Raw genomic sequence first — 23,415 nt, forward strand, 5'->3', positions numbered from 1 at the left:
CTGTGGTGGAAATAAGTGTTCCTTTACCTTGTGAGAGATCAAAAGTAGTTTAAGCATGGTTGACCCATAACACTTTATTATAGTAACAAGTTTACAAGTCATCAACCAAACGCTAAATAACAAACAAGTCATGAAAACATTCAGCTGAATGGAGCAGGATCCCTGAGCCTTCTCTCAAGGCCGTCAGAAATAACTGCTGCTGTCTCAGTGCAAGACTGCAACCTTTATAGATCTCAGAGAGAATCCACATTCCAAAGTCCATCTGTTACCTATTAGAGGAAGTTGAGACACCCCGAAGGCTTGTTTATTCTGCTAGGTTCAAGCTCAGTTCAAGACCCCTTGGTTGTGACCTTTTTCCCATGAGAGCCTGGGTTGTGACCTTTCCACATGACCCCACACAGGATTAGATTTAGCTTCCTCCATAGACATTTGAGGAGGGACAATTGTTTAACACATTCCAGGAGAGAGAGAACTTCTAAAACACATTTTTCCCCAACATCTCACTCTTTTTGTCATTCTTGACAATTTTAACAACTGAAAAATGATAGTCAAAAGTTAGTATATAACCATTTGTAGGACATACATCAGTGAGGTAGATTCCCAAAGATTTCAAGACATTACATCATTAACCTCTGAGTGCAAAGTATGGTTTTTGTCTACTAATACCCACTATGTACTGATCTTGTTTAGTTACACACTATTCTCAAATTAGTTATCCTAACACGTAGAAATTAACATGACAGCTGACATTAGTCAAAGAATAGATCAGAATGGATGGTTTGGGTTTGGTGAATCTTCACCTCTAGGTCTGGTCTTAGTTAAAGATTTAGTACAATTATGCTTTTGTCCAAGATGAATGCTTGACTTTGAATTTATTTACTCAAGGTATGCTCTGTATACCTATTTTCTAATCGAATAGAACCTGTGTTGGGCTTAAAAGTACATGTTTCCAATAGGTGCTGGTTTCGGCTGTGCTTTACTGACCTGCTGGTAGGCCACTTAACACCACTCACATACTATTTGACGAAGTTGTTCGTCCATATTAACATATCAATCTATTGAGGAGAGGGAACACATCGTCCTGTTGGGCAATTCCTGCCACTTCTTCGTGAGATGAAACGGGCTGGTATCTTTGCCGTTTATGTCTTGTAATTGAAATTCAAAGTTCAGGAACAGTATCCTTGCTGTCGTGGTTCAGAGAGAGCAGTGAGTGCATGCTTTTGCTCTGGCTGCACCCGTGCTCCTCAAAGGAGTGTCCTGATGCTGGAGATCTTTCTTCCATCACTGTTTCTTGGGTGGCGTCACCTTTTCACATGAGTTCACCTCCTACCACACTGATTTCTGTATGACAGCTTTGCAGTTTGAGAAACTCGGGTTTCTCCCCAGCCACACAAAATAAGTGAGGTGTTCGGTTACTTCACTGCTAAAGGGTGCGCTTGTTGGTAGCTTGGCATGCTACTTGATGGAGGAAGGCGCTCGCTTTTCTCACCCTTCCCCTCTAGTCCGGACCTGTAGCAGCTGCTCCTTCTCCTTCTGGATCTGGGATGTGTTTGCAGTGGCTGGCGTAGACCTACGTCGTTCTCCTTCCACTCTCACCACCGTCTCCGTTGTCGGGGTACTTGAAAGGGACCCGGGTAGTGTCTCTGCTTCCCGTGCTTCCTCCTGTGATCCTTGATGAGCACCCAGTCTCCTGGTTTCAGGTGATGCTGGACCGCAGTGGCTGGTGAGGGAAGTGTAGATTTCACCTGTGTGTGAAGTGCTGAGAGCGAGGATGATAGGTTGGCACAATATCTTAGCATGCTGTATTCGCATGCGCATGTGAAAAAGCACTCGCGGAAAGTGCCTTCACTGAAGATAGGCCTGTCTCGTCACAACATTTCGCTAGTTTAGATTTAATAGTACCACTTTCTCGTTCAACTCAATCAGCTGATTGAGGATGATAAGAACAATGATGCCTGATGTTAAAACGTTGAGATTTAAAATACATTACTAACTGTTCAAAAAGTGTATCTGCAGGGCGGTGACCCTGCTGTTGTTATTTATTGCAAATGTTGAAAATGCTCTGGTGTATGAACTTGCACTTAGAGCATTACACATTCCCCCTTTGCCCACGTGGTCTCCTCCATGAGAAAATCTAGAAGTATGGAAGAGAGCGCGTGGCAAACAAGGCTTGCCGTCTGGGCTGTCAAACCCTCGACTCAAAGAGTGGCACCAGAGCGTTCCATAGGGAGCGCTCCTGGCATTGGCAAAAGAATGAATTGTGGAAAGATCTGCCTAAGGACTGGAATCAGTCTATGTGGGGAAAAGGGGTGCCTGATAAGGCTGCCGCCTTTGCCACCAGATCTGCCACTATGTTTACTATTGACACAGGTCAAAAGAAGAGATGTGAGCTTCACATTTAACGACTGGAAACAGCTGAAACCCACCGTGTGGTGTGCATAGGTTTGCCACTGTTAGAAATCCTCTGTGTCTTCCACAGAGGCCCAAGGTCATGTACGTTCCAGATACCTGAAGTGAACCTGTGTAATTGTTAGTTTGACCTTTTTAGCTACCTTACATTCCTCTGTGAGAGCAATCAGCTCTGCTGCTTGTACTGATCGGTGTGCAGTAAGCCTGACACCAACAAGTGTGTGATGTGATGTAACATACAACCTGACCGCTGCCCCGTTATGGGTGAGCTGGATAGCTACAGATAGCTTGAATCTGCATTGGAAGGAGGTGTGTCCAACAGATCAGGTCTCGGGATGCATGTCTGTTGCAATACCTGGACACGATCATGAGGCTCTCCATCATCTGCAGTCGGAAGAAGTGTAGTTGAGTTAAGTTCATCGCAGCGTTTTACCGTAATGTCACGCTATTCCAACATGATATCTGAACCATCTCTGAGCAGAGAGGTGAGAAGTCTTCTGGCATGGAAGATGTGGGAAACTGCATGCGGGACTATAAGTGTGACATCAGAATAGCCCACAATGTCCCGTGATGTTAATCCATGGCTTCTTCAGCTGCTGCAACAGAGAGGAAGACCTGTGACAACAAAGTCATGTCGAGGAGAAGTCGGACACAGGCCTAAGTTTCCTCCATGAGGCTGACACAACTGGGGTTCATGTAACAGTCATTTCGGTCTATGTATAAAATACATATCAAGTTTGGTCTCGGCAGGCCCCGGTCGGGCCTGTAGTAAGGAAGTCTTTAAGTTCTCTTCTGTCTTTTGCTTTTATAGTCTAAGTCAGTCAGTCATGTTCACTGAGGCCTTTACCATGGACGAGAGGTGTGCCTCTCTTTCTAAGTCATTTGGGATCCACTGTCTGTAGTATGACGTCGTTCCTAAAAAAATAATTTAAAAAAACATAATTTGTTTCTTCTTAATTAGTTTTGGTAGTGATTGAACTACCACAATACTAGTTGGGAGAGAGGAAATTGCCGTCTCTTGTGATCACATGTCCCAGATAAATTACTCGTTTTAGTGCACATTGATGTTTCCTTTTTCTTTTTGTAGACTAGTTTTATGTCCATTATCTGCCAAATGTTTAGATATTGTTAATTTTACAAGCCTCCTTTGATGGCTGTAATTCATCATATAATACAATACATACATATAATATTATATAAACTAATACATCGTCTATAGAATTCCAAAGTTTTCACTAAGCAGTCTCTGGGACATGCCTGGTCTTTCATGACAACCCTTTAGACATTCTGGTCCCCGTGTATTACGTTTCTCCTTCTTTTTTTTCTCTTTGTTTTTTATTCGTGTACACTTACTGTGATGGTCAATGTAGTTTAAAACATTACCAATAGCGCTAGTCCCTAGGTTTCTCAGCACCCGGTCGTTGTTTCTTTTGAAAGGCCGAGACGTATTGCAAAACATGGACCCAGATCCTCGCCCTTCCCAGTGCGATAGTCTGTCAGTGATATATGCAGGGCAGCTCCAAGGCACATTTCCTGAGACGGAGGGAGACACACAGACAGACCCAACAGCAGCCCTCTCTCACCAATACTTCTATTTCAAATCTACATTCTCTCAAACCTTCTGTTTACTTCCTATGTTTACATGACAATGTAATAATGGCATGTAACCTTCTGCTGCAGTACTGTATGCAATGTGAAAAGATCATGAGCAACTGAAGCTCCCTGGTCTAATATTAGTTTTTCACTCTTTTCGCTACAGAGTGGTTTTGAGCTATTTCTTATAGCCTAAAATAATGGGAATTTCAATTTTACAAATAAGATTGTTACTCCTGAGTCAAAACATCTTTAAAGATGGTTAGAAAATCAATGTTAAAGTTTGCTTCTTTTGTTTTTCTTGTGTAGTGTGCCTTACTTGTTTGTCCTGGAGAGGGTTGTCCGTCTCTGGGATCCGCCCCTCCCCCGCCTCCCTCCGCTCAGCCGTGTCGAAAGCGGGTCTTCCTTTTTGGGCTCCGGACACTCTGTTCGCCAGTGTCCATGCCCTCCGCAGTTGTAGCACACACTTGAATCATATCTTCAGATCCATTCTGCCTCTGCCTCGACCTCTTGTCCTCCCAAGTTGCCATGTGGGAATATTCCGTAGTTGCCTTGCGAGCGTGTTGATCATTGCAAGCATCTCTTTTCTGTGCAACTCCGCCTTAGCATGTTCAGCGTGCTTTAGGACATCTGTTAGTGGAACATATGATTTTCTCACCATCTGCAGGAGTTTGGTCTCGTCCCGCTCACGAAACGCTCTTTCAGATGGTCTTTGCATTGTTCCAGAGTCTGTGTCCCTCTTGGACTGTGTCCGATGAAGCTGCATTTGACTGAGAAGGCTGCTGCAAGCAGGCTGGCGGAGCAAAAGGGGGGGGCGGAATCCAGGTCTGGAGCCACCGATTCTCTCAGTACCTCAGAAAGACAAGGATACACAGTATTTGGGTGAATGCAATGACACTTGTTAACATTCTTCGTAGGTTTTTTGGAATTTAGCTAATTAAATGCTTTCAATCTCTGTCTCTCCCTTTTTTTTTTTTTTAAACTCAAATTCCCACATTCCAAAGGCTTCCCAGTCTGCCTTAAATATCACATTCTTCTGCTTTTTCTTTGATAAGGCTGCATGCTGAGCCGTCGCGCTCATCTCCATCTCCCTCAGTTGCACCTCCAACTGTTTTAATTGATTCTCGCTCAAACTTCCGTTTGAAGGAAAACCAACTTCTATCCATTTTTGCATTTGATCTAAACTGCCCGGATAATGTTCTGACATAAATTCACACAGGGTCGGAAGGATCGGGACGACATGGTTCCAACTAGTCTCCCCTCTTCTCTGAGCACTACCCATTTCTAGTCATTCGTGTATTACGTCGACGTGTGCGTCAATAAATTTTTCAGGCATCACCAGACGCGTTCACTCTAAACAATACACATGAATGACCAAGGCAAGTCATGAGTGACCGCTGCTATCTCTAAAAACTGCTAACTGTTTTCCCTGAGAAGTGTGCGCCAAAACTGGTGCATGCAAACCACTAGAGAACCCAACAGTTTCCAAAACACGTCTGTTAACAACCCTGATTGTGAGATTTTTCTATTTTCCCTGTTTCATGACTTTTTGTTTTAAAATAAATTGGATCTCTCACCGCGTGTTGTCCATAGTTTTTCAACTAGATTGGATCGGCCGTCCGGTCTCCGTCTGAACGGCAGCTTCTCACCCTCGGGGGAGGATTCATCTATATTATGGCCATCTGCCGTTCAGCCGGAGTCCCCGTCAAGCGCGTCCATCGCATCCTCGTCGCCATTTTGTGGTGGAAATAAGTGTTCCTTTACCTTGTGAGAGATCAAAAGTAGTTTAAGCATGGTTGACCCATAACACTTTATTATAGTAACAAGTTTACAAGTCATCAACCAAACGCTAAATAACAAACAAGTCATGAAAACATTCAGCTGAATGGAGCAGGATCCCTGAGCCTTCTCTCAAGGCCGTCAGAAATAACTGCTGCTGTCTCAGTGCAAGACTGCAACCTTTATAGATCTCAGAGAGAATCCACATTCCAAAGTCCATCTGTTACCTATTAGAGGAAGTTGAGACACCCCGAAGGCTTGTTTATTCTGCTAGGTTCAAGCTCAGTTCAAGACCCCTTGGTTGTGACCTTTTTCCCATGAGAGCCTGGGTTGTGACCTTTCCACATGACCCCACACAGGATTAGATTTAGCTTCCTCCATAGACATTTGAGGAGGGACAATTGTTTAACACATTCCAGGAGAGAGAGAACTTCTAAAACACATTTTTCCCCAACATATACCATGATATATTCTCAATGTTCGTCCCCGCAGGGCCCTATTGGGTTCCCCGGAGATTCAGGACCTGCTGGAGAACCTGGCAACAATGTGAGTATTATTGTTATTGTTGTTTAATCATTAATTTGTTGTCACGTAAACAAGGTCCTGCCCCAGGGAAACTCAGTCGGCTGTCCAACCAATCCCGAAGGGATTAGTGTCACTCACAGGTGTTTGGAATGACTGCCTTCCCGAGAGTGTTTTACAGCTATACGCTTGAGTCTCGGTAGGACGTAACCCTAGCAACCACGAGTTAGTGATCACGTGGAACATCTATACCGTATTACTGCCTCTTTTATTTGTCTCATCGTTATGATCAACACTGCCAAGCCTTCATCCAGTGAATTTACCAGACACTAAAATGGTAAGAATGTGTGTTTTTTTCCATTTTTATTTTAAAATGATTTCTCATAAAGTCACTTCCAACAATTTGTATTCACTGTAACAGTTACAGCAATCCATGCAGGCAGTCCTAATTTCTCAGGATTTTCTTCGAAGTCAGCTTTAATCGATTTAAGTTCCGTCCTCTGAAACAGCAGAGGCTTGTTGTCCAGTCTAAAAGAGCCGGACAATCTGTTGTCTAATCTCGAAGAGCTGGAGGCTCTTGTCCAGTCCTGAGGAACATCACATTGTCCTCCTCTGGGCGGCGGTCCACATCCTACAGAGAGAGCTCCCTCCTCTCTGCTTCACTGTGCACATCATTCATCATTCAATGTGTCCAAGTCGACTACAGGAGGATCTTTGCCTACCGGTCACTCCCCTGCACACCTCTCTATACTTACTATTTCATTTCACTTTCACACACATTACACTTTGACACACACACACACACACAGTACCCTGTCTACAGCACTCTTATTTGTTTGTGCAGTTTTATTTCATACCATTGTAGATTTTATGTTTAAATTCTTGAACTACGTTGACTGTTGATTGTTGTTGGTTTGTTTGTCTGCCTAATGCACACACCAGCCGCCAACTCAAATTCTTTGTTTGTCTAACACACGTAGCAGATAAATGTTTCTGATTCTGCTACGGTAATATCAGCTGATGGATCCTATTACAAATGAATTATTACATCATACTTGAGTGACATAGTGCGTCTTTGCAAGTTATATTTTACGAGTATAGTGTTATTGCTGTCATATTTTTTTACGATCTTCCAACAGTGGCATGAGCTTATTGCTTAATTATTCCTTCTACATTACATTTTTTTTATCCAGGGAGTAGATGGAGGGCCGGGCCCTAAAGGAGACAACGGAGAATCTGGCAAAGCAGTAAGCATTGATTTAATTCCCACTTCTTGCATATGTTGACAGCTCCATTGGCTCCTGTAGGCTGAGCAGAAGTCTGTATTCTCTGTGACATATTGAGGTTTTGCTTCATCAACTTTATGTCATGTTAAGATGACTCAACTTTTTTCAGTTTTAACTTATGTACTTTTTTCTTTTCTCTGAAGGGACCTTCAGGAGCCTCTGGAGAACCAGGTCCGTCAGGACCTCCTGGACGCAGGGTGAGCTCAGCATATTGGATATTATGTGTGTGCCTACACGTGTGTGTAGCTACATGTATTATGTGTTTGTTTGCAGGCAGTAGCTTTTTTCATCATGGTAATCAACATTGTCTCTCTTGACCCCGTGTAGGGTCATATCGGTGCTGCAGGAAAGGAAGGAAAGCAAGGCGTGAAAGGATCCAAGGTATGGACAACGGCTGGCAGCTGCCTGGTTGTGTCGGTGCCTTCCAACAAAGCCTCCTTCAAACAGGTCATAGATGTGGTTGGGTTTGGTGCCTTCCAACAGGTCATAGCTGTGGTTGGGTTTGGTGCCTTCAAACAGGTCATAGCTGTGGTTGGGTTTGGTGCCTTCCAACAGGTCATAGATGTGGTTGGGTTTGGTGCCTTCAAACAGGTCATAGCTGTGGTTGGGTTTGGTGCCTTCAAACAGGTCATAGCTGTGGTTGGGTTTGGTGCCTTCCAACAGGTCATAGCTGTGGTTGGGTTTGGTGCCTTCCAACAAAGCGTCCTTCAAACAGGTCATAGCTGTGGTTGGGTTTGGTGCCTTCCAACAGGTCATAGCTGTGGTTGGGTTTGGTGCCTTCCAACAAAGCATCCTTCCAACAGGTCATAGCTGTGGTTGGGTTTGGTGCCTTCCAACAAAGCATCCTTCCAACAGGTCATAGCTGTGGTTGGGTTTGGTGCCTTCCAACAAAGCGTCCTTCAAACAGGTCATAGCTGTTAAGGAACTGGTAGCACGGTGAGCAGGACTCACAAGCATACTCAGAGGCACGGGAGTCAGGTGTAAAAAACAAAGTGTTTCATCCAGTCAGGGTTCGGTACACAGGTAATCCACCCGGGGAGGCAAAGGTATCAAAATCGGCGGGCAAACACACGAGAGAACAAAAAGGGTCATACGAGCAGAAAGCAACACGAGGAAAACCGCTGGTCTGCTCTCAAAACGTTTAGAGACAAAGTGACACAGAACAAGGGGTTGACGCAGACTGAATACACAGGGTAACAGGCACAAGCCAAACAATGAGGGCGGGGCTTGCAATCACACAGGACGGCAGCACACGAGGAGGGAGGAGTCTGAAAGGAGAGACAAGACTTCAGAAACAGACAGTGAACACAGAACTACCCAGAAGCTCTGGGTGTAACAATAACACCTGTCTGTCTGTCTGTGTGTGTGTGTGTGTGTGTCTCTCTGCTCTGTAGGGGACAATAGGGACACAGGGTCCAGTGGGGAAGACAGGACCAGTGGGACCCCAGGGGCACCAGGGGAGGTCTGGCCCGGAAGGTCTTCGAGGCATCCCAGGCTCAGCGGTCAGTACACAATTTAATATGCATTGTTTACATTCGTCTGAAGCTGGTAATGTTTCTATTGAGTGTGAAGCAACTTCACGGCCAATCCTCAGAGCGTGAAGTTCCATTACTGGTTGCGTTTAATCATTGCTTCGGCTGACATACATACACTTCCGTTCAAAGGTTTGGGGTCACTTTTTCAGAGAAAAGCATTGTTTTTTCAATTAAGATAACATTAAATTAACCAGAAATACACTCTAAACATTGTTAATATGGTAAATCACTATTCTAGTTGGAAACGTGTGGTTTTTAATGAAATATCTACATAGGTGTATAGAGACCCATTTCCAGTGTTCTAATGGTACATTGTGTTTGCTAATATCCTTCGAAGACTAATGGATGATTAGAAACCCCTTGTGCAATTATGTTAGCACAAATGAAAACAGTTATGCTGGTGAAAGTAGCTATAAAACTGTCCTTCCTTTGAGCTTAAAGTTTGAAGAACAACATTTTATATTTCAAATAAATATCATTATTTCTAACCTTGTCAATGTCTTGAGTATACATGTATTTTCTTTGCAATTTGATAAATAAAAGTGTGAGTTTTCATGGAAAACACGAATTTGTCTGGATGACCCCAAACTTGTGAACGGTAGTTTATTCTGATCTCAAATTCTTGTGTTTGTTCTCTAGGGTGAGCAAGGCTTAAATGGGCCACTCGGACAAACTGGACCACCAGGACCAATAGTAAGACCCTTATAGTTGCCCGGTTAACGGAGAGCAACGTTCATATCATTAAATCCAGATTCAAACCCATGTGCCATGTGCATTGGCCTACTAATACATGTGCCATTATTTACAGGGGCCAGCAGGACTTCCAGGATTAAAAGGAGACTCTGGATACAAAGGAGACAAAGTGAGTGTGTAGCCCTTGGCGGAGAGAAAACTCTGCACCAGTTTAAATCCTGGGAAACAATGCCGATGAACTATGTCTCGGTCTGCAGGGTCATGGCGGCTTGATCGGTCTAATCGGACCCCCAGGAGAATTTGGCGAGAAGGGAGACAGAGGCCTTCCTGGGATTCAGGGGACACATGGGTCTAAAGGAGATGAGGTGCATTTGGTTACAACACAATGCATCTGTTATACTTCTATTCAACAGGATGTTCAGTTTACTAACATTGTCTCTATATATAGGGTACGCACGGCACACCTGGTCCCACTGGCCCACTGGGACCACCTGGACTGTCTGTAAGTCACATAGCAGTTACTATATATACATATATACTTTTCTATGATCAGTGTATGGTTTCAACAACAATATGTGATGAGTCATTTGACTGTGAAGTTAAAAAAGAATGTGTTCATGTCTTATGAAACTTTATATACGTATTAACCTTTTATTGTCCATATGGCATAAAACCATCTTTTGACAATGACTTATGAATACAGCTCTAAACTAACAAAAAGCAGAATGATCAAATAGGCCATAGTTGCAGGCTTACTTTGTGTTGCATTGAGAAAGCCCAAGGCTATAATGAGAATGTCAAGCTGAACGTCTCCATCACCGACTGATGCTCAAAGTAAAGAGATGCATGAAAAGCCACCGACTGACAGTCGAGCATTGAAACCAGTGTATGCCCTTTTTGGTGACATATGTTTGGAAACCAATTCATGTAAAAGCTGACAATCAAAATGTTCCATAATATAAACCAACAGTATTTGTAAATACTAATTGAACCACATGAAGTTCATACCTGTGGTTTGCCGAATCTTGTGAATGCACTTGTGAGTCTTTTGCAAAGATCTTGCAGGTATAAAACCAACGGAACACACATGTAGAGAGAAGAACATAATAAAGGCAATACAATTTCATAATATGATTTACAGATTGTTTAGATTTAGATCTCAGAGATTTAGCAGCTGATTCTATCTGCAAAAAGCTAAAGCAAGAACCTTTTTGTCCAGAGAACATACAGTCTTGTTATTATTGTCATTGTCACTCAGTCACAAAAGTAATCATATTTGCGAGGCAGGTGTCTGGTTTTCCAGTGAATAGCTGGCAATATTTTGCAGTGCTTACTTGATTAAGTGTATGTACTTTTATTCATGTTTTTACTGCTTGCTGTCCTCTCCACTCTTAGGGTTCAGCTGGCGAGAAGGGATCGAAGGGAGAACTAGTGAGTTCAGTCATCTGTCTTGTTTATACATTGCTACCGCTGTACTCACACCTCAGCTTGGTGAGCAGCTGCTGGGAACATATGCCAGGGAGGAGATAAAGAGTGTTTGTTGGCTTAATTGTACCATGCTCCACAACCATAATGCTCTACTGTGTTTACTGCATGTCTTTGGTACTAAAAGCACACCGTACAGCCATGCTTGCTTTGTGTGGAATTTTTTTTCACCGCCCCCCTTTTAATAAGATTTGGTTGTGTTGTGTGCGATGCTAAGAAAACCACTATAGTGTGTCGAGAGAGCCAAGGCTTTGACCACACAGTGCTGATGCACACAGCTGGATAATCCTATAACGTAGCCATATCTGCCGAATGAAGCAGGGATTTAGCCAAGTGGTGCGAGAGAGGCTCCACGTGAGGCATGCTTGAAACAAACTTGTGTCCTTTTTTTATTCTCCAGGGTACTGTTGGTCCCAGAGGAGATCGAGGCCTTGCTGGACCCCCAGGTGCCCCAGTGAGTATCGCAAATGATCAACTTGATGGCCCTCCCTGCCAGCTTCACCCTCTTTCCTGCCCTGCCACCTCTTGCTCACCTCTCTCTGCTCCCTCCAGGGACCCCCTGCAACAATGATTGAGCCTCTGCCTATCAGAGAGGGCAGGCGGAAGAGACATAGGCACTCCAATGGGGCGGGAGGTGCCGCCCCATTCAGGGAGGAGGAGGAGGATGTGGATCTGGAGGAGTTCCTCCAGAGAGATCAGCCTATGGAGGAGCCTGAGGGAATGGAAGAAGTCTTTGCCACTCTATCTTCCATGAAAACAGAAATAGAGGTGATGAGGAGGCCCTTGGGATCCTTTGAGAGCCCTGCCCGGACATGCAAGGAGCTCATGATGGTCCAACCGGACTACAAAGACGGTGAGCAAAGACAATGCTTCCTGATTGATTATTTCAACACCGTCAATGTTTTATCCAGGAAGAACTAGTCCAGTGACAAAATGCACACAACTTTTAGCAAACCTCCTCTTGAAGTCAAAATGCTCTTTATCATATCACCAGTTGCACGTAACCCTCGATTCGTTCGTTATTTCAACAGCTTGATCGATGTCCTTTCTTTGTGCATTTTGTAGGAGACTACTGGATTGATCCGAACCAGGGCTGCAACCGAGACTCTATCAAGGTCTACTGTAACTTCACAGCTGACGGAGAGACATGTCTCTACCCTGACAAGAGGATTGAGAGTGTAAGTCTCCAACCTCTTGCCGCCGGCCTTTACAAAAGCGACCTCGTCCAATAATATGAGAGCAAAAATCACTCCCAAGATCCTTTGAGCCTAACATTGACTCAACATTGTGTCTCTCTCTTCCTCTTTCTCTCTCTCTGTATGTTTCTAGGTGAAATTAGCAGCGTGGAACAAAGAGAAGCCAGGAAGCTGGTACAGCCAATACAGGAAAGGCAAGCAGGTACAACATGAATGTCTAACCTCCTACCATTAATCTCAGCGGGCTCCAAATGCCAGGCAGTCTTTTTCAGCTAAATTACTCATCCTAATTGAGAATGCTTGAAGGATATTCATGCATATGATTGAGGTGCAAGCATTTGTTGAGCATGAATTTGTCGGCTTGCATCTGTGTGAGTCCATCCGTGTCCTTTTAGTTTATTATTTGTATATTTGCACATATCATTTGGTATCAATGTATTAGACCATGTGCAATGAGAAAGCTGATTTGATATTTCTAGCAGTTAAATTCAGATTCCTAGAAGACTCACAAAGAATCATTGGCAACTCTCTCATTGACTAGCATGCAGGGCAGCACGCGCAGAGCACTGGTCTTTCATTTGCACCTGATCAGAGTTCTCATAACACTCTCAGATAATCATAGAGCTGCCAGCACAATTGCCATTCACTGACTTTCTGTGTCCTTGAATCGGCTTACGTTTTTTGTTCTTTCCTTAATTTCCCGACTTCTTACTTCACTTTCCTTGTATGTTGGGATTCTGAAGAGAAGTTGCTGTAACCTTTTCTATGATTGCTGATGTAAACGCCTCCATCAGCACAGGGTGGTAGGTTTGCAGTGTCAGCTATATAATTCATATGATTAATAATATTTGTCTTAGATTATAGGCTCTGTGGAATTATCTCTTTTAGAGAAAACATGTTTTTGTAGTTTTAAAAAATGTTATATAATTTAATGGCAGTGCTGTTTTAATTACTACTAGATCCACCTTTTTAGAACACTAATGCATCTGTATCTGTGTCATCCAGTTCTCCTACAGTGACAGGGATGGGAACCCTGTGCATGTAGTTCAGCTGACCTTCCTGAAACTACTGAGTGCCACGGCCAAGCAGAGCTTCACCTACACCTGCCAGAACTCGGCCGGCTGGTTTGACAGCGCCTCTCGTTCCTATCAGCATGCCCTCCGCTTTCGGGGCAGCAATGACGAAGAGCTGACACAAGCCAAAAGCCCCTTCATCAATGCAGTGCATGATGGATGCCAGGTCAGTGCAGGGACATGCCAGGGGAAGGGACTAGCTGGACAAACACAAATTAGCCTGAATGGAACTCATGTGTTTATCAATTGTGCTGCAGTGTTAGCCATCAATCCACTGACTAGTACTGGGATTTTGGCCGGCGAGTGGGGGGAGCTAGTTATTCCTTATTAAGCCCAGAACATTCTAATCATGGCTTTCATTTTTCTCTTTCAGTTCCGCAAAGGTCAGGAAAGGACTGAACTAGAGATTGACTCTCCCTCGGCAGAGCTGCTCCCTATTATCGATATGGCTCCAGCAGACTTTGGCAACAGCAACCAGAAATTTGGATTCCATGTTGGACGAGTATGCTTCAACGGTTAACATCTTGCCAACAACACATCAAAAAAGAGAGACCTGCACAAAGTTTTCACTGAACGGAACTGGACTTTTACCGCTTCCCTGAGCAATATTTATTATATCATGTTCCTGTATGTGGTGGGTGTGTGGTATACAATGTAAGACTATTCAACAGCCAATGCGATTGGTTCTATGGCTTTACAACAATAAGAAGAATGATGATAAAGAGGACGTGTACCAGTGGGAACAAAGCACATTTACCAAAGGGAAATATTCCAATTAAATATATTTAATTTTCAGTGTTTTATTTTAATTTTGTTCTCACTGTTTGAGAAGACTGCACCACTTGACGATGACCACTTATAAACAAGACAAGAGAGAGAGGAGCCGTCTGTCATTCTGTGGTATTGGTCAGTTAAATGGGACTTTTCAGACCTTGAATGAACTAGTTCCTACCGAATGTTCAACAAAAACTGCGGCGGAATAAATCAGAAAAGTTGTCCTACTCATTTGCATGCTCAGATTTCACTATAATAACAATTGCAAAGCAGTTGTGAACTAGCCTAGCATATTAATTCCACACAAGCACCATAATTAATTTCCTGTGTGCAGGAATGATATATCGTCCTTTTTACCCTTCAACTACAGTTTGCTCAGTGAATTACATTGATAAGTATTCAATGGGCGTAGCTAGTTATTGAACCCGACACTTACTTGAACAGATAAGGTTGTTTCCTTTATTGGACTGCTTCCCTCTATGGACTTAATAATAAGCTTTTTGAGCCTGCCATCTTTTCAAGGACTACATTACTGTTTATGTCAGACGAACACCCTTTTTACTCTGGTATATACTTGCTGTTACATACCTCCGCAACTATGTTGGGGATATTTCAGGTCAAGAATTAAGAGCATGTTGATTAAAATAGTCTTCACTGCATTTATTTTTTATACCAAGAGACACATCTTTTAAAAGAATTGCTGACATAACCTTTTTTTTTCTCCACTTTTCTCACCTACTCAAAGGTTTCCAGTTTCTCTGTTCTTGTTCATTTGTTGAAATTTTGCCAGAATATGATGCTGTTCATTTGATATGATTTGCTCTTTGGTGGTGCTAAAGATGAAAATGTTATTTTTGTGTCACTGTGTCTGTTTGTTCATGTGGGCAAGATTATAGGACTAGAGAGGGAGAGGGTTATTGCACTTTCAGCAGTACCAAACCCCCTCAGAGGCCTGGGGACTAGTCTACTGAGTCTTTTGCACATCTTCTGGCTGATGGTGCCAATTTCGCAGGGCCGGTGAAAAGAGGTTAGGGACAGTTCACAGCGGGGTTGAGCGCTTTAAAGGGAAAAGCCATCTTAAACAACTATAGACAACTGTCAACCTGAAGTAGAAATTACAGCATCAAGACTGGAGGTAATGATGTCATCATGTAACATTTTCAGAATGATATCCATTGCAAATACTTTCAGGTTTCCTCTGAAACGTAGTAGCGCTGTGAATCAGAAATTGTCCTCACGTTCAAGTAGAATTACCACAGGTTCCATGATAGTGCCATGCTATTCCATTATTCACAGTCTATGCAGCAGCTCCACGGTTTGGTTTTAGTAGGCATTAATACTACAGTCTGTCTCTGTCGGCTTGAACAGAGACTTCTTCAAATTATTAAATGGGAGGCGTGACATAGCACAGACAGGATATATGCATGTGAATTCTATTTTACAGCTAATTTTCCCTTTGGCAAATGCAATCTTGATGCTCTGTCTACCTCCTCCTACTCGAACAGGAGACTGTGTGCCCAAAGTGTGTAATTTAGCAATTCACTCCCGCTGTTCTTTTTGTTTCATGGCGTTTAAACATTCTCGTAATGAACTCCTCTCATCATGTCCCATCTTGCACTGCCCATCCTATGTATAGTGTTTGGTGTACTCATGTTATATACTGTACAGTTATTCTGAGGCCTGAATAAAAACAAATGTATTTGTCAAAAAATAATGTGCCAATAAAAACAATTGCTCCGTGATGCTTTTCCTCTTCAGACTCGACTGGCAGGTTGGGACAATATCCATGAGAGCATGGGGCTGCTTGCAATGTCCAGTCAGAGTGTAATATACAAACAAGGCTCTTCATTACCGACTGGTTGTGCAACATTTCCTCAACAAGCTTGCAATCAGCCGATGTAATCAACTCTGATTTGCTCCCCAGTTCATTGATTTCAATTAGCTCCGTTTCAGATCTCAAGAGGGAAAGCTGGGAGGAGACAGAAGCGAGGGAAGGGTGTGTGGCGGGAACAAGAGAAGAAAGAGGGTTCGTAATGAAATGGATGAGGATAAGAAATGAGAGATTTGGTCAGTTAGGTGGAGGTACAGCTGTTCTGACGGCTGTTTATGTGAGACAGACACAGAGAAGAAACGGTCAAAGTCCCAATAGCTGATTTATTTTCGACCAGTCTGAACTTCGGACCTTTTTCATTCTCTCTCTCCCCCCCCTCTCTCTCTTTCTCTCGCTCTTTGCCTGCCTACTTATCTTGGGTGCAATACAACAAACACACATGCAAGATTGACTTTTGCTCCGTTCACGCAGACTTTTGTACATGCACAACACCCACGTACACTCACTCACACACGCACACACACACACACACACACACACACACACACAACCACTGAAGCCTATATTCCCACAAGTACAAAGCGCTCATCCCCTTTGTGGCCCACTGTTCAAGGTTAGCGTCAATGGCAGAATAAAAGGTGACTATGTTATTTTCTTTTGCCTTTCATGCTGCCTTCCACTCAATTGAGTTTTAACCATACTAAGCTCTTGACCAGGAAAGGTCATCTGTTCCCACTAACTCAGAATAACGATCCAGCAGAAGAGCAGTGCGACTGTCAATATGGTATTTTCACGGCACTATGCCCTTTTCTCTCACTCTCAACTCACTCTCGAGTTCCAACAATTCTTTTGACATTATGTCTCAAAGTCCAGGATTTCTTTTGGTGAGAGCTGAGCCTTTTCAGATAGTTTTACTATCCGTACGTGTATTTTCTCTGTTAGATTAGATTAGATTTTACTTTATTCATCCGCAGTGGGAAATTTGTTGAAGCAGCAACAACACATTTTTTACAAATCTACCATAAAATAAAATAGCAGGGCATATAAAATTTACAAATTGTAATAATAAAAGAAAGGAAAATGTAAAAAATAAAATAAAAATGAAAGTGCATACAGTGTATCAAAAGTAAAAAGTGACAGGTGCACGGTTGATTGATGTACATTTGAGGAGGATTTGCCCAGAGGTGATATATTATAAAGTCTAATAGCAGTGGGCAAGAAGGTTCTCCTCTATCAGGAATGTTCTCCTGTATTAGGAATGTTCTCCTGTATCAGGAATGTTCTCCTGTATCAGGAAGGTTCTCCTCTATCAGGAATGTTCTCCTGTATTAGGAATGTTCTCCTGCATCAGGAATGTTCTCCTGTATCTGTCCTTGTGAAGCAGAGTTGAAGCAGTCTGTTGGAGAACCTGCTCCGCTGTCCCTGCAGTAGGTGGTGGAGAGGCTAGTCCGGTTATCCAATATGGACAATAGTTTCTTCCGTGTCCTGCTCTCTGTCCTGTTTGCAGCCAATGATGGAATGATGTTGAGAGCTGAACATCGTTGTTACTGAAGAAAAGAATCAGAATTGAGTTGTCAAACATAACAAACATTTGTAAACAGTTTAATTACAGTCTCTTCAGAGTGTAGTGGTAAACCAGCTTTAGTGAAGCACCGAGAAGAGCTCTTCATCCAGTTGATCCTGTAGCTCAGCTTTGTGAAATCCTGTGGAAATCCCATGGAAAGGCAGTCCAATGTGATGACAATTTATATTGAGTACACACAAATACAAACATATATAAAATGATGCTGAACATTGTTATTCTTTCTTTCTTTCAGGGTGTCTCTAAGCAGTTTAATGTTATGGATTCTCCAATCAAACCCAACAATAACACTGTGTGGTTGTTGTGGAGCTGACAGTAGAAAATAGTAAGCAGGGTTTCCGCCAGGAAAACTGGTAGGACGGGAGGCAAGTATAACTGGACAAGAGCATGCAGAGGTCCAGCTTATATCACTTCATATCAGTTAAAGAAACATATGAGGGGGGAGTTGTAAGAAATTGATTAGTCAGTGATGAAATGACATGTTGAACGTGTTAGCTCTACGTATGAGAAGAGAAGGAGAGGGTGAGGTGTAGGGATGAGAATTGATAAGATTTTAACGATTCCGATGCCTTATCGATTCCTGCTTATCGATTCTTATTGGGCAAGGGGTGAAAAAAAGAGCACAAACGGGTTTATTTACATTAATTTTCTTTTATATAATTTTCTCTAATGCTGCACACACCATATACAGTATGTATACATACACATTTACATTTTTTTAAATAACCAAAAACATTTATACATATTCCTCTTGAACTTAAAATAAAACTTACATAACTTAAATAAAATGTATTGTTTAATTTAAACATGTTCCTAGAAATTACTATCCAAACGTGAAGTGATCAATAATGGGAGACCAATGCCGGAGCTAAAATGTATGCTTCAAACGAAGGGACAGAAGATAACTTGATCGACTCCACACAATAAAGGCAAATTGCTTCACACAGTGAGTGGTTGTGATCACTTTTGAGGAGTTTACCTTGGACCAGTGGTCCCCAAACTACGGCCCGCCTCCACCTTTGGACCGGCACCCTGAACAATACCAGAGACGCATTCCGATTTATTATTTTTTTCACCTGGCCCGCTGCCGTTGAGATTGCAGTGAGACGCAGAGAAAATGTGAAGTGGTGCTCTTCGTAATAAAACATCTTTGATGGGACGTGTCGCGTCTCGGCCAATCAGCGTTCAGATGTCCACAGCGTTTGGGAAATTAGGTTAGCTTGAATGTTAGCCCGCTACATCTGCTGCTGTCACGCTGCACGGTGTAGCGATACTAACAAAGTACCCGTACGTTAAACACGATGTGATTTAGCATATTTTTAGTATCGATACTTCATTAAAATAGCGATCAGAGCGCACGCAATGCTCCGCTCCGTTAAACGCTGTCTGCGCGCGCAGCGCTCAGCCGTAATGCGCGCACACAGGTGAGAACACTCTCACCTCACACGAGCACTTTTTGTCGTGTGAAATGGAGCCAAACTTTAGAACGCCTCTGCCTAGTTGCCATGTTTGCTGCAGTCTGAAGAAGAAACTAAAAAAGTTTGCGCATGCGCAACGCCACAGAGGACCGTTAGTAGAACCGTTAAAGAATTTGGCTGACGATCCCAAACAATCGGTTCTAAAACAGAACCGGTTCCCATCCCTAGTGAGGTGTCCATGTCTGTACTCGGGGAGAGACAGAGGCAGCCGATTTACAGATTTTAGATTTCTGTCACGGGTAGCGAGGGGCGGGAGCTCATGAACAGAGGAACAGGACAGAACTAAATGTGAATAATAAAAACTCTCTTTACTGAGGCAAAAGGATCCAAAAAGCAAACAAGTCCAAAAAGGGGCAGGCAGAGAATCAGAGGTAAGGGCAGGAAGGTAGGGTCTGAACAGGCAGGTCAGGAATACACACGAGTAACGCTGGAGAGCTCGGCACAAGGAGAACCAGGAAGACAGAACTACGAAGACAGAACTACAGACAACAATCCAGCAGAAAACAAGGGAAAGACTGGCACAATATAGAGGGGGGAAACAGGTGTACGGCATGAGACACTAACGAGACGAGAGTGGCTGAGGGCAGGTGAAGGGAATTAACCAATCAAGGAGACACAGGAGACATAGAACAGGGCGTTCAATTTCTACTTAATCTAGGTCGATGACATCACCCTCTGATGGTTCCTTGGTTGTTTTTTATAATATGCTAAATAGTTTATTTACACTTTTGGTAAGTAGAATATCAATAGATGGTATAGAGTAATAAAGAGTTATGCACGCATCTTTAAATGTTTAAAAGTATTCTTCGCAGATTGTTTCTCCGTCTCCTCCTATTAAAGAGTGTAAGCCTCTCCTGAAATGATCGTTCCTAGTCACGCATATGAATCCTAGTGTAGACCAGACGTCTCTTTTCACCAGCATGTGAGGGACTTCCCAGCTCATGTGTGCAGAGGTTACCGTTATACCTCAGATTCATATGAAATTACTTGTTAATAAAGTACACATTATTTGTTAATGGTTATTAGGACTTATATAGGACTTACAACAAGTATTCTTAATTTACAAACATGTTTTAATGTTTGATTATTTGTCCTTTAAAGGCTTATCAATCATTTCTGACTGATCATTATTATTAAGTTTGACCAGATCTTCTATTATTTTAGGATTCTTTCCATTCTTAAAAGGGAACTTTCATTTCAATCGATAGTTTTAAATCTTTGACCTTATGTAAGTGAAGCCCACAGAAGTAGATTTCTCGAACTGAATCCAAATGATTGCTGGACTGTATTATTGATTGGGAGTGTGGCACCACCCCTGTAGTGTTCTGTCTTTTAAAGCAGTCGGGACAGGACCATTGTGATGTATTCCTCGTATCTCTCTGTCTCTAGTCTAGAGGGTAGTAACGCACCAAACCTCAGGCCCTCTGATCTGTAAACATGATCTGTCTTAGAGATACGGAACATCCACCTTGTGATGTTCACCGTGCAGACGTGAACATGTGAGCTGTACTCTTGTGCTCAGCTCTGCATTACTGCCCACTGCAATCCCATCACGGATTTAAGCAGAGATGTGGCTCTATAGTTGGCATTGATGAGCTAATTTTAGGCCCAGGAGTATATTAGTGTGACCCACAGGCAGGAGGATCCTTAGTTGCAGCATTATGGAAACAAGATTGTCTCTCTTATTCCATCTCCGGTATCTCTGTGCTCTCCCTCTCTCTCTCTCTTTCTTGCTCGTCCCATATCACCGTCTCATTATTCTGGAGTGGAAAATGTTAGACGTTTCTTTGTTGTTTGTTGGATTGTCCCTTCTATGCTCTCGCTCTCCCTCTCTCTCTCGAGATACCCATGCCCTCAGCTCCTCTCCTGTGACATTGATTATAACAAAGCTGAATCTGTCACAAAGTCGCAGTGTGAGAAAAGTACAAATTAAAAAGATGTTCATTAAAAAGAGAGAGGAAGAGAGTCAGTGGCAATATCTACATATCCGGAGTGAACAGGGACACTCCCTTGGTCTCAGCCCTTCCACACAAATCGGGATGTTGTGTCACAGTCGATAACAGCAGACATTATTTTCCACACCACTGATGTGTGTATAAGTGTGCGTGCTCCTCTCAGTTTAGCATATTGTACTGCACAAGTGGCTTTCCAAGCGGGAACAACTTGGATCATCTCGAGCTTGTGCTGAACGTGTTACTTGATGCGTAGGCCGGTGGATGTTTCTGCGTGGGTATGTCAAATCATAAGCTCTAGCATGCAGGGGGACTCTTATTAGTGTGCATGCAGGCGCCTCTACGGCCATGTCCCATCCACAGCTCCTTTATCTCAGGAAGGGGTGGGGTGAATTATTTCCGCAGATGCCTTTTCCATCGAAAACGCTTATCGACAAAGCTAACATGAGTAAAGCAGTTAGAAAAAAGTACTTGAAGGTTAACTTAAGAAAGCCCTGGGTGAGTGGACAAAGAGCGCAGCGATGGTTCGGAGACCCAAAGCCCTGTGCGTCGGAGAGAGTCTTCAGATGATTATCTGGCAGATTGAGAGCACAGATTCAAACACACAGCTTGAGAACACCCCCGCCGCCTCCGACACACACGGACCCTCATCCTACTCCTAATTTGCCGTCTGCTGCAGCTCTCGGCGTCCATCGCCACGTCCATATGGCTGTGCCCATGTCACTTGACTAAGTCCCAAGTAAAAGGAGGACAGAGTTATCTGCAAGCTCCCCAAGACAGCAGAAGTAATCAGTGGCGTCATATTTACCACAATGGGAGAGAGACAGACAGAGCCATCGTCTTGACAAAACAATGTATTGTATGAATCACTCAGGCCTATTTAAACACACACAGCTGTTCATAAATACAAGGCAGTGTGTTAATGAACAAACTTAGCCCTGATCCGAAAAAACAGGGGGAATAGTCAGAGGGGGTCTGTGTTCAGCTGTGGGTGTGTGTGTGTGTGTGTGTGTGTCTTTGATTTGTCAGTGAGTGAGAGTAAGCAAGAGAGAGTGATAACTGCATGACCCCATTGCTCAATAGAGATGATTTCCCCCCATAAATCAGACGAAGCAGCCGAAGGAAAGAGTGCAGGAGCGACAGAGACTGAGTGATTATGCTGTGGGAGTACACTGGCTCAGACCTCCATGGAAAAGCCATGGAAACTAATCGTTTCCATTCACCTCGATGAGTCTGGCTGCTCGTCTGCGGTCGTGAATGCAAAGAAATCCTCATCTTCTCTCCTCCTCTCACTCCGTCATCGCCCAACCCGTTTTCCTTCACTGTCCCTCCCCTTTCCCTCCTTTTCCTTCTTCAGTTCCTGTGGTGGCACCAACACAGTTGTTATTATATCACAGTGAATCAGATGTGGCAGCTTTTCATGGGCACCTGGACACTTTTCATAAATGTTGCAAAGGCAAGGGTGAACTGTCGAGGAAGCTGAGCGTGTTGCGTGACAGATTTCGTCTAAAGAGGGATGTAAGAAAAATGCCTGTGTGGGGAAACAGAAACTCCGTTATTTGAGATGGCAATGTGTTTTCCGTCACCTGGACTAAATCTACATTGTCTCGTAGTCTCTGCACTTGTGCAAGCAAATTGGAAAATGTTTAGTAATCTCTACACCTGCAGTGTAGAAAGTGCAGCATTTTCTCCCCACAACGTTTGAATTATGCTTTCATATGTTTCACAGTAATGAGTACAATTGAGCTGACTTTGCTGCTATTGAATAATTTAGAACCAACCTGAGACATGAAGCAATATTCTGAATCTGCAAATCGGGAATTATTGCTGCAATCGCTTGTTTTTCTAGTCTGTGTGTTATATGTATTCATGGTAAAGTTTATATATATATATACATATATATATATTTTGTTAAATTATAAATATATATATCATTTTGCTATCACATTTTTTTAAAAATAGATTATTATAGATAAACTACCCAGCAGGACATTGTCATTAAAACCCCCTAACCCTCTAACCCTACCCCTAACCCAACCCTAACCCTAACCATAACCTCTAACCCTAATCCTCTCACCCTCTCACCCTAACCCCTAACCATAACCCCTCTAACCCTAACCCGACTCTAACCCTAACTCCTAAACCTAACCTTGACTTTGGTTACTTTAAGTACATTTGAATGCTAATACTTTTGTATACTTTTACTCATGTAAGATTTTGAATGCAA

At 43.1% G+C, this 23,415-nt stretch overlaps 2 protein-coding genes and 1 long non-coding RNA gene across 12 annotated transcripts in view; 2 read left to right on the forward strand and 1 right to left on the reverse strand.

Moving 5' to 3' along the window:
- Positions 1 to 16,087, forward strand: part of col5a3a (collagen, type V, alpha 3a) — a 55,677-nt gene extending 39,590 nt beyond the window's left edge. For all 4 annotated transcript variants that reach the window (XM_056406435.1, XM_056406437.1, XM_056406436.1 and 1 more), the window contains 16 exons: positions 6,274 to 6,327; positions 7,497 to 7,550; positions 7,733 to 7,786; positions 7,917 to 7,970; positions 8,984 to 9,091; positions 9,764 to 9,817; positions 9,933 to 9,986; positions 10,075 to 10,182; positions 10,266 to 10,319; positions 11,213 to 11,248; positions 11,703 to 11,756; positions 11,855 to 12,155; positions 12,368 to 12,480; positions 12,632 to 12,700; positions 13,504 to 13,737; positions 13,945 to 16,087. In XM_056406435.1, the coding sequence (XP_056262410.1) occupies positions 6,274 to 6,327; positions 7,497 to 7,550; positions 7,733 to 7,786; positions 7,917 to 7,970; positions 8,984 to 9,091; positions 9,764 to 9,817; positions 9,933 to 9,986; positions 10,075 to 10,182; positions 10,266 to 10,319; positions 11,213 to 11,248; positions 11,703 to 11,756; positions 11,855 to 12,155; positions 12,368 to 12,480; positions 12,632 to 12,700; positions 13,504 to 13,737; positions 13,945 to 14,091 (1,548 nt within the window). In that variant the 3' untranslated portion in view covers positions 14,092 to 16,087. The remainder of the gene's footprint in view (positions 1 to 6,273; positions 6,328 to 7,496; positions 7,551 to 7,732; positions 7,787 to 7,916; positions 7,971 to 8,983; positions 9,092 to 9,763; positions 9,818 to 9,932; positions 9,987 to 10,074; positions 10,183 to 10,265; positions 10,320 to 11,212; positions 11,249 to 11,702; positions 11,757 to 11,854; positions 12,156 to 12,367; positions 12,481 to 12,631; positions 12,701 to 13,503; positions 13,738 to 13,944) is intronic.
- On the reverse strand, positions 55 to 6,258 carry LOC130188215 (uncharacterized). Its single transcript, XR_008830583.1, has 2 exons — positions 2,843 to 6,258; positions 55 to 2,764 (listed from the first exon to the last, which is right to left on the reverse strand). It is a non-coding gene; the product is annotated as an uncharacterized LOC130188215 (long non-coding RNA).
- Positions 16,088 to 16,747: 660 nt separating the features above from the next.
- olfm2a (olfactomedin 2a) overlaps positions 16,748 to 23,415 on the forward strand; it is a 62,053-nt gene continuing 55,385 nt past the window's right edge. For all 7 annotated transcript variants that reach the window (XM_056407573.1, XM_056407574.1, XM_056407576.1 and 4 more), the window contains exon 1: positions 16,748 to 16,814. The gene's annotated coding sequence lies outside the window, so the exon portion shown is untranslated. The remainder of the gene's footprint in view (positions 16,815 to 23,415) is intronic.

The sequence above is a fragment of the Pseudoliparis swirei genome, chromosome 23, assembly GCF_029220125.1.
Source record: "Pseudoliparis swirei isolate HS2019 ecotype Mariana Trench chromosome 23, NWPU_hadal_v1, whole genome shotgun sequence".
In the NCBI taxonomy this organism is placed as follows: Eukaryota; Metazoa; Chordata; class Actinopteri; order Perciformes; family Liparidae; genus Pseudoliparis; species Pseudoliparis swirei.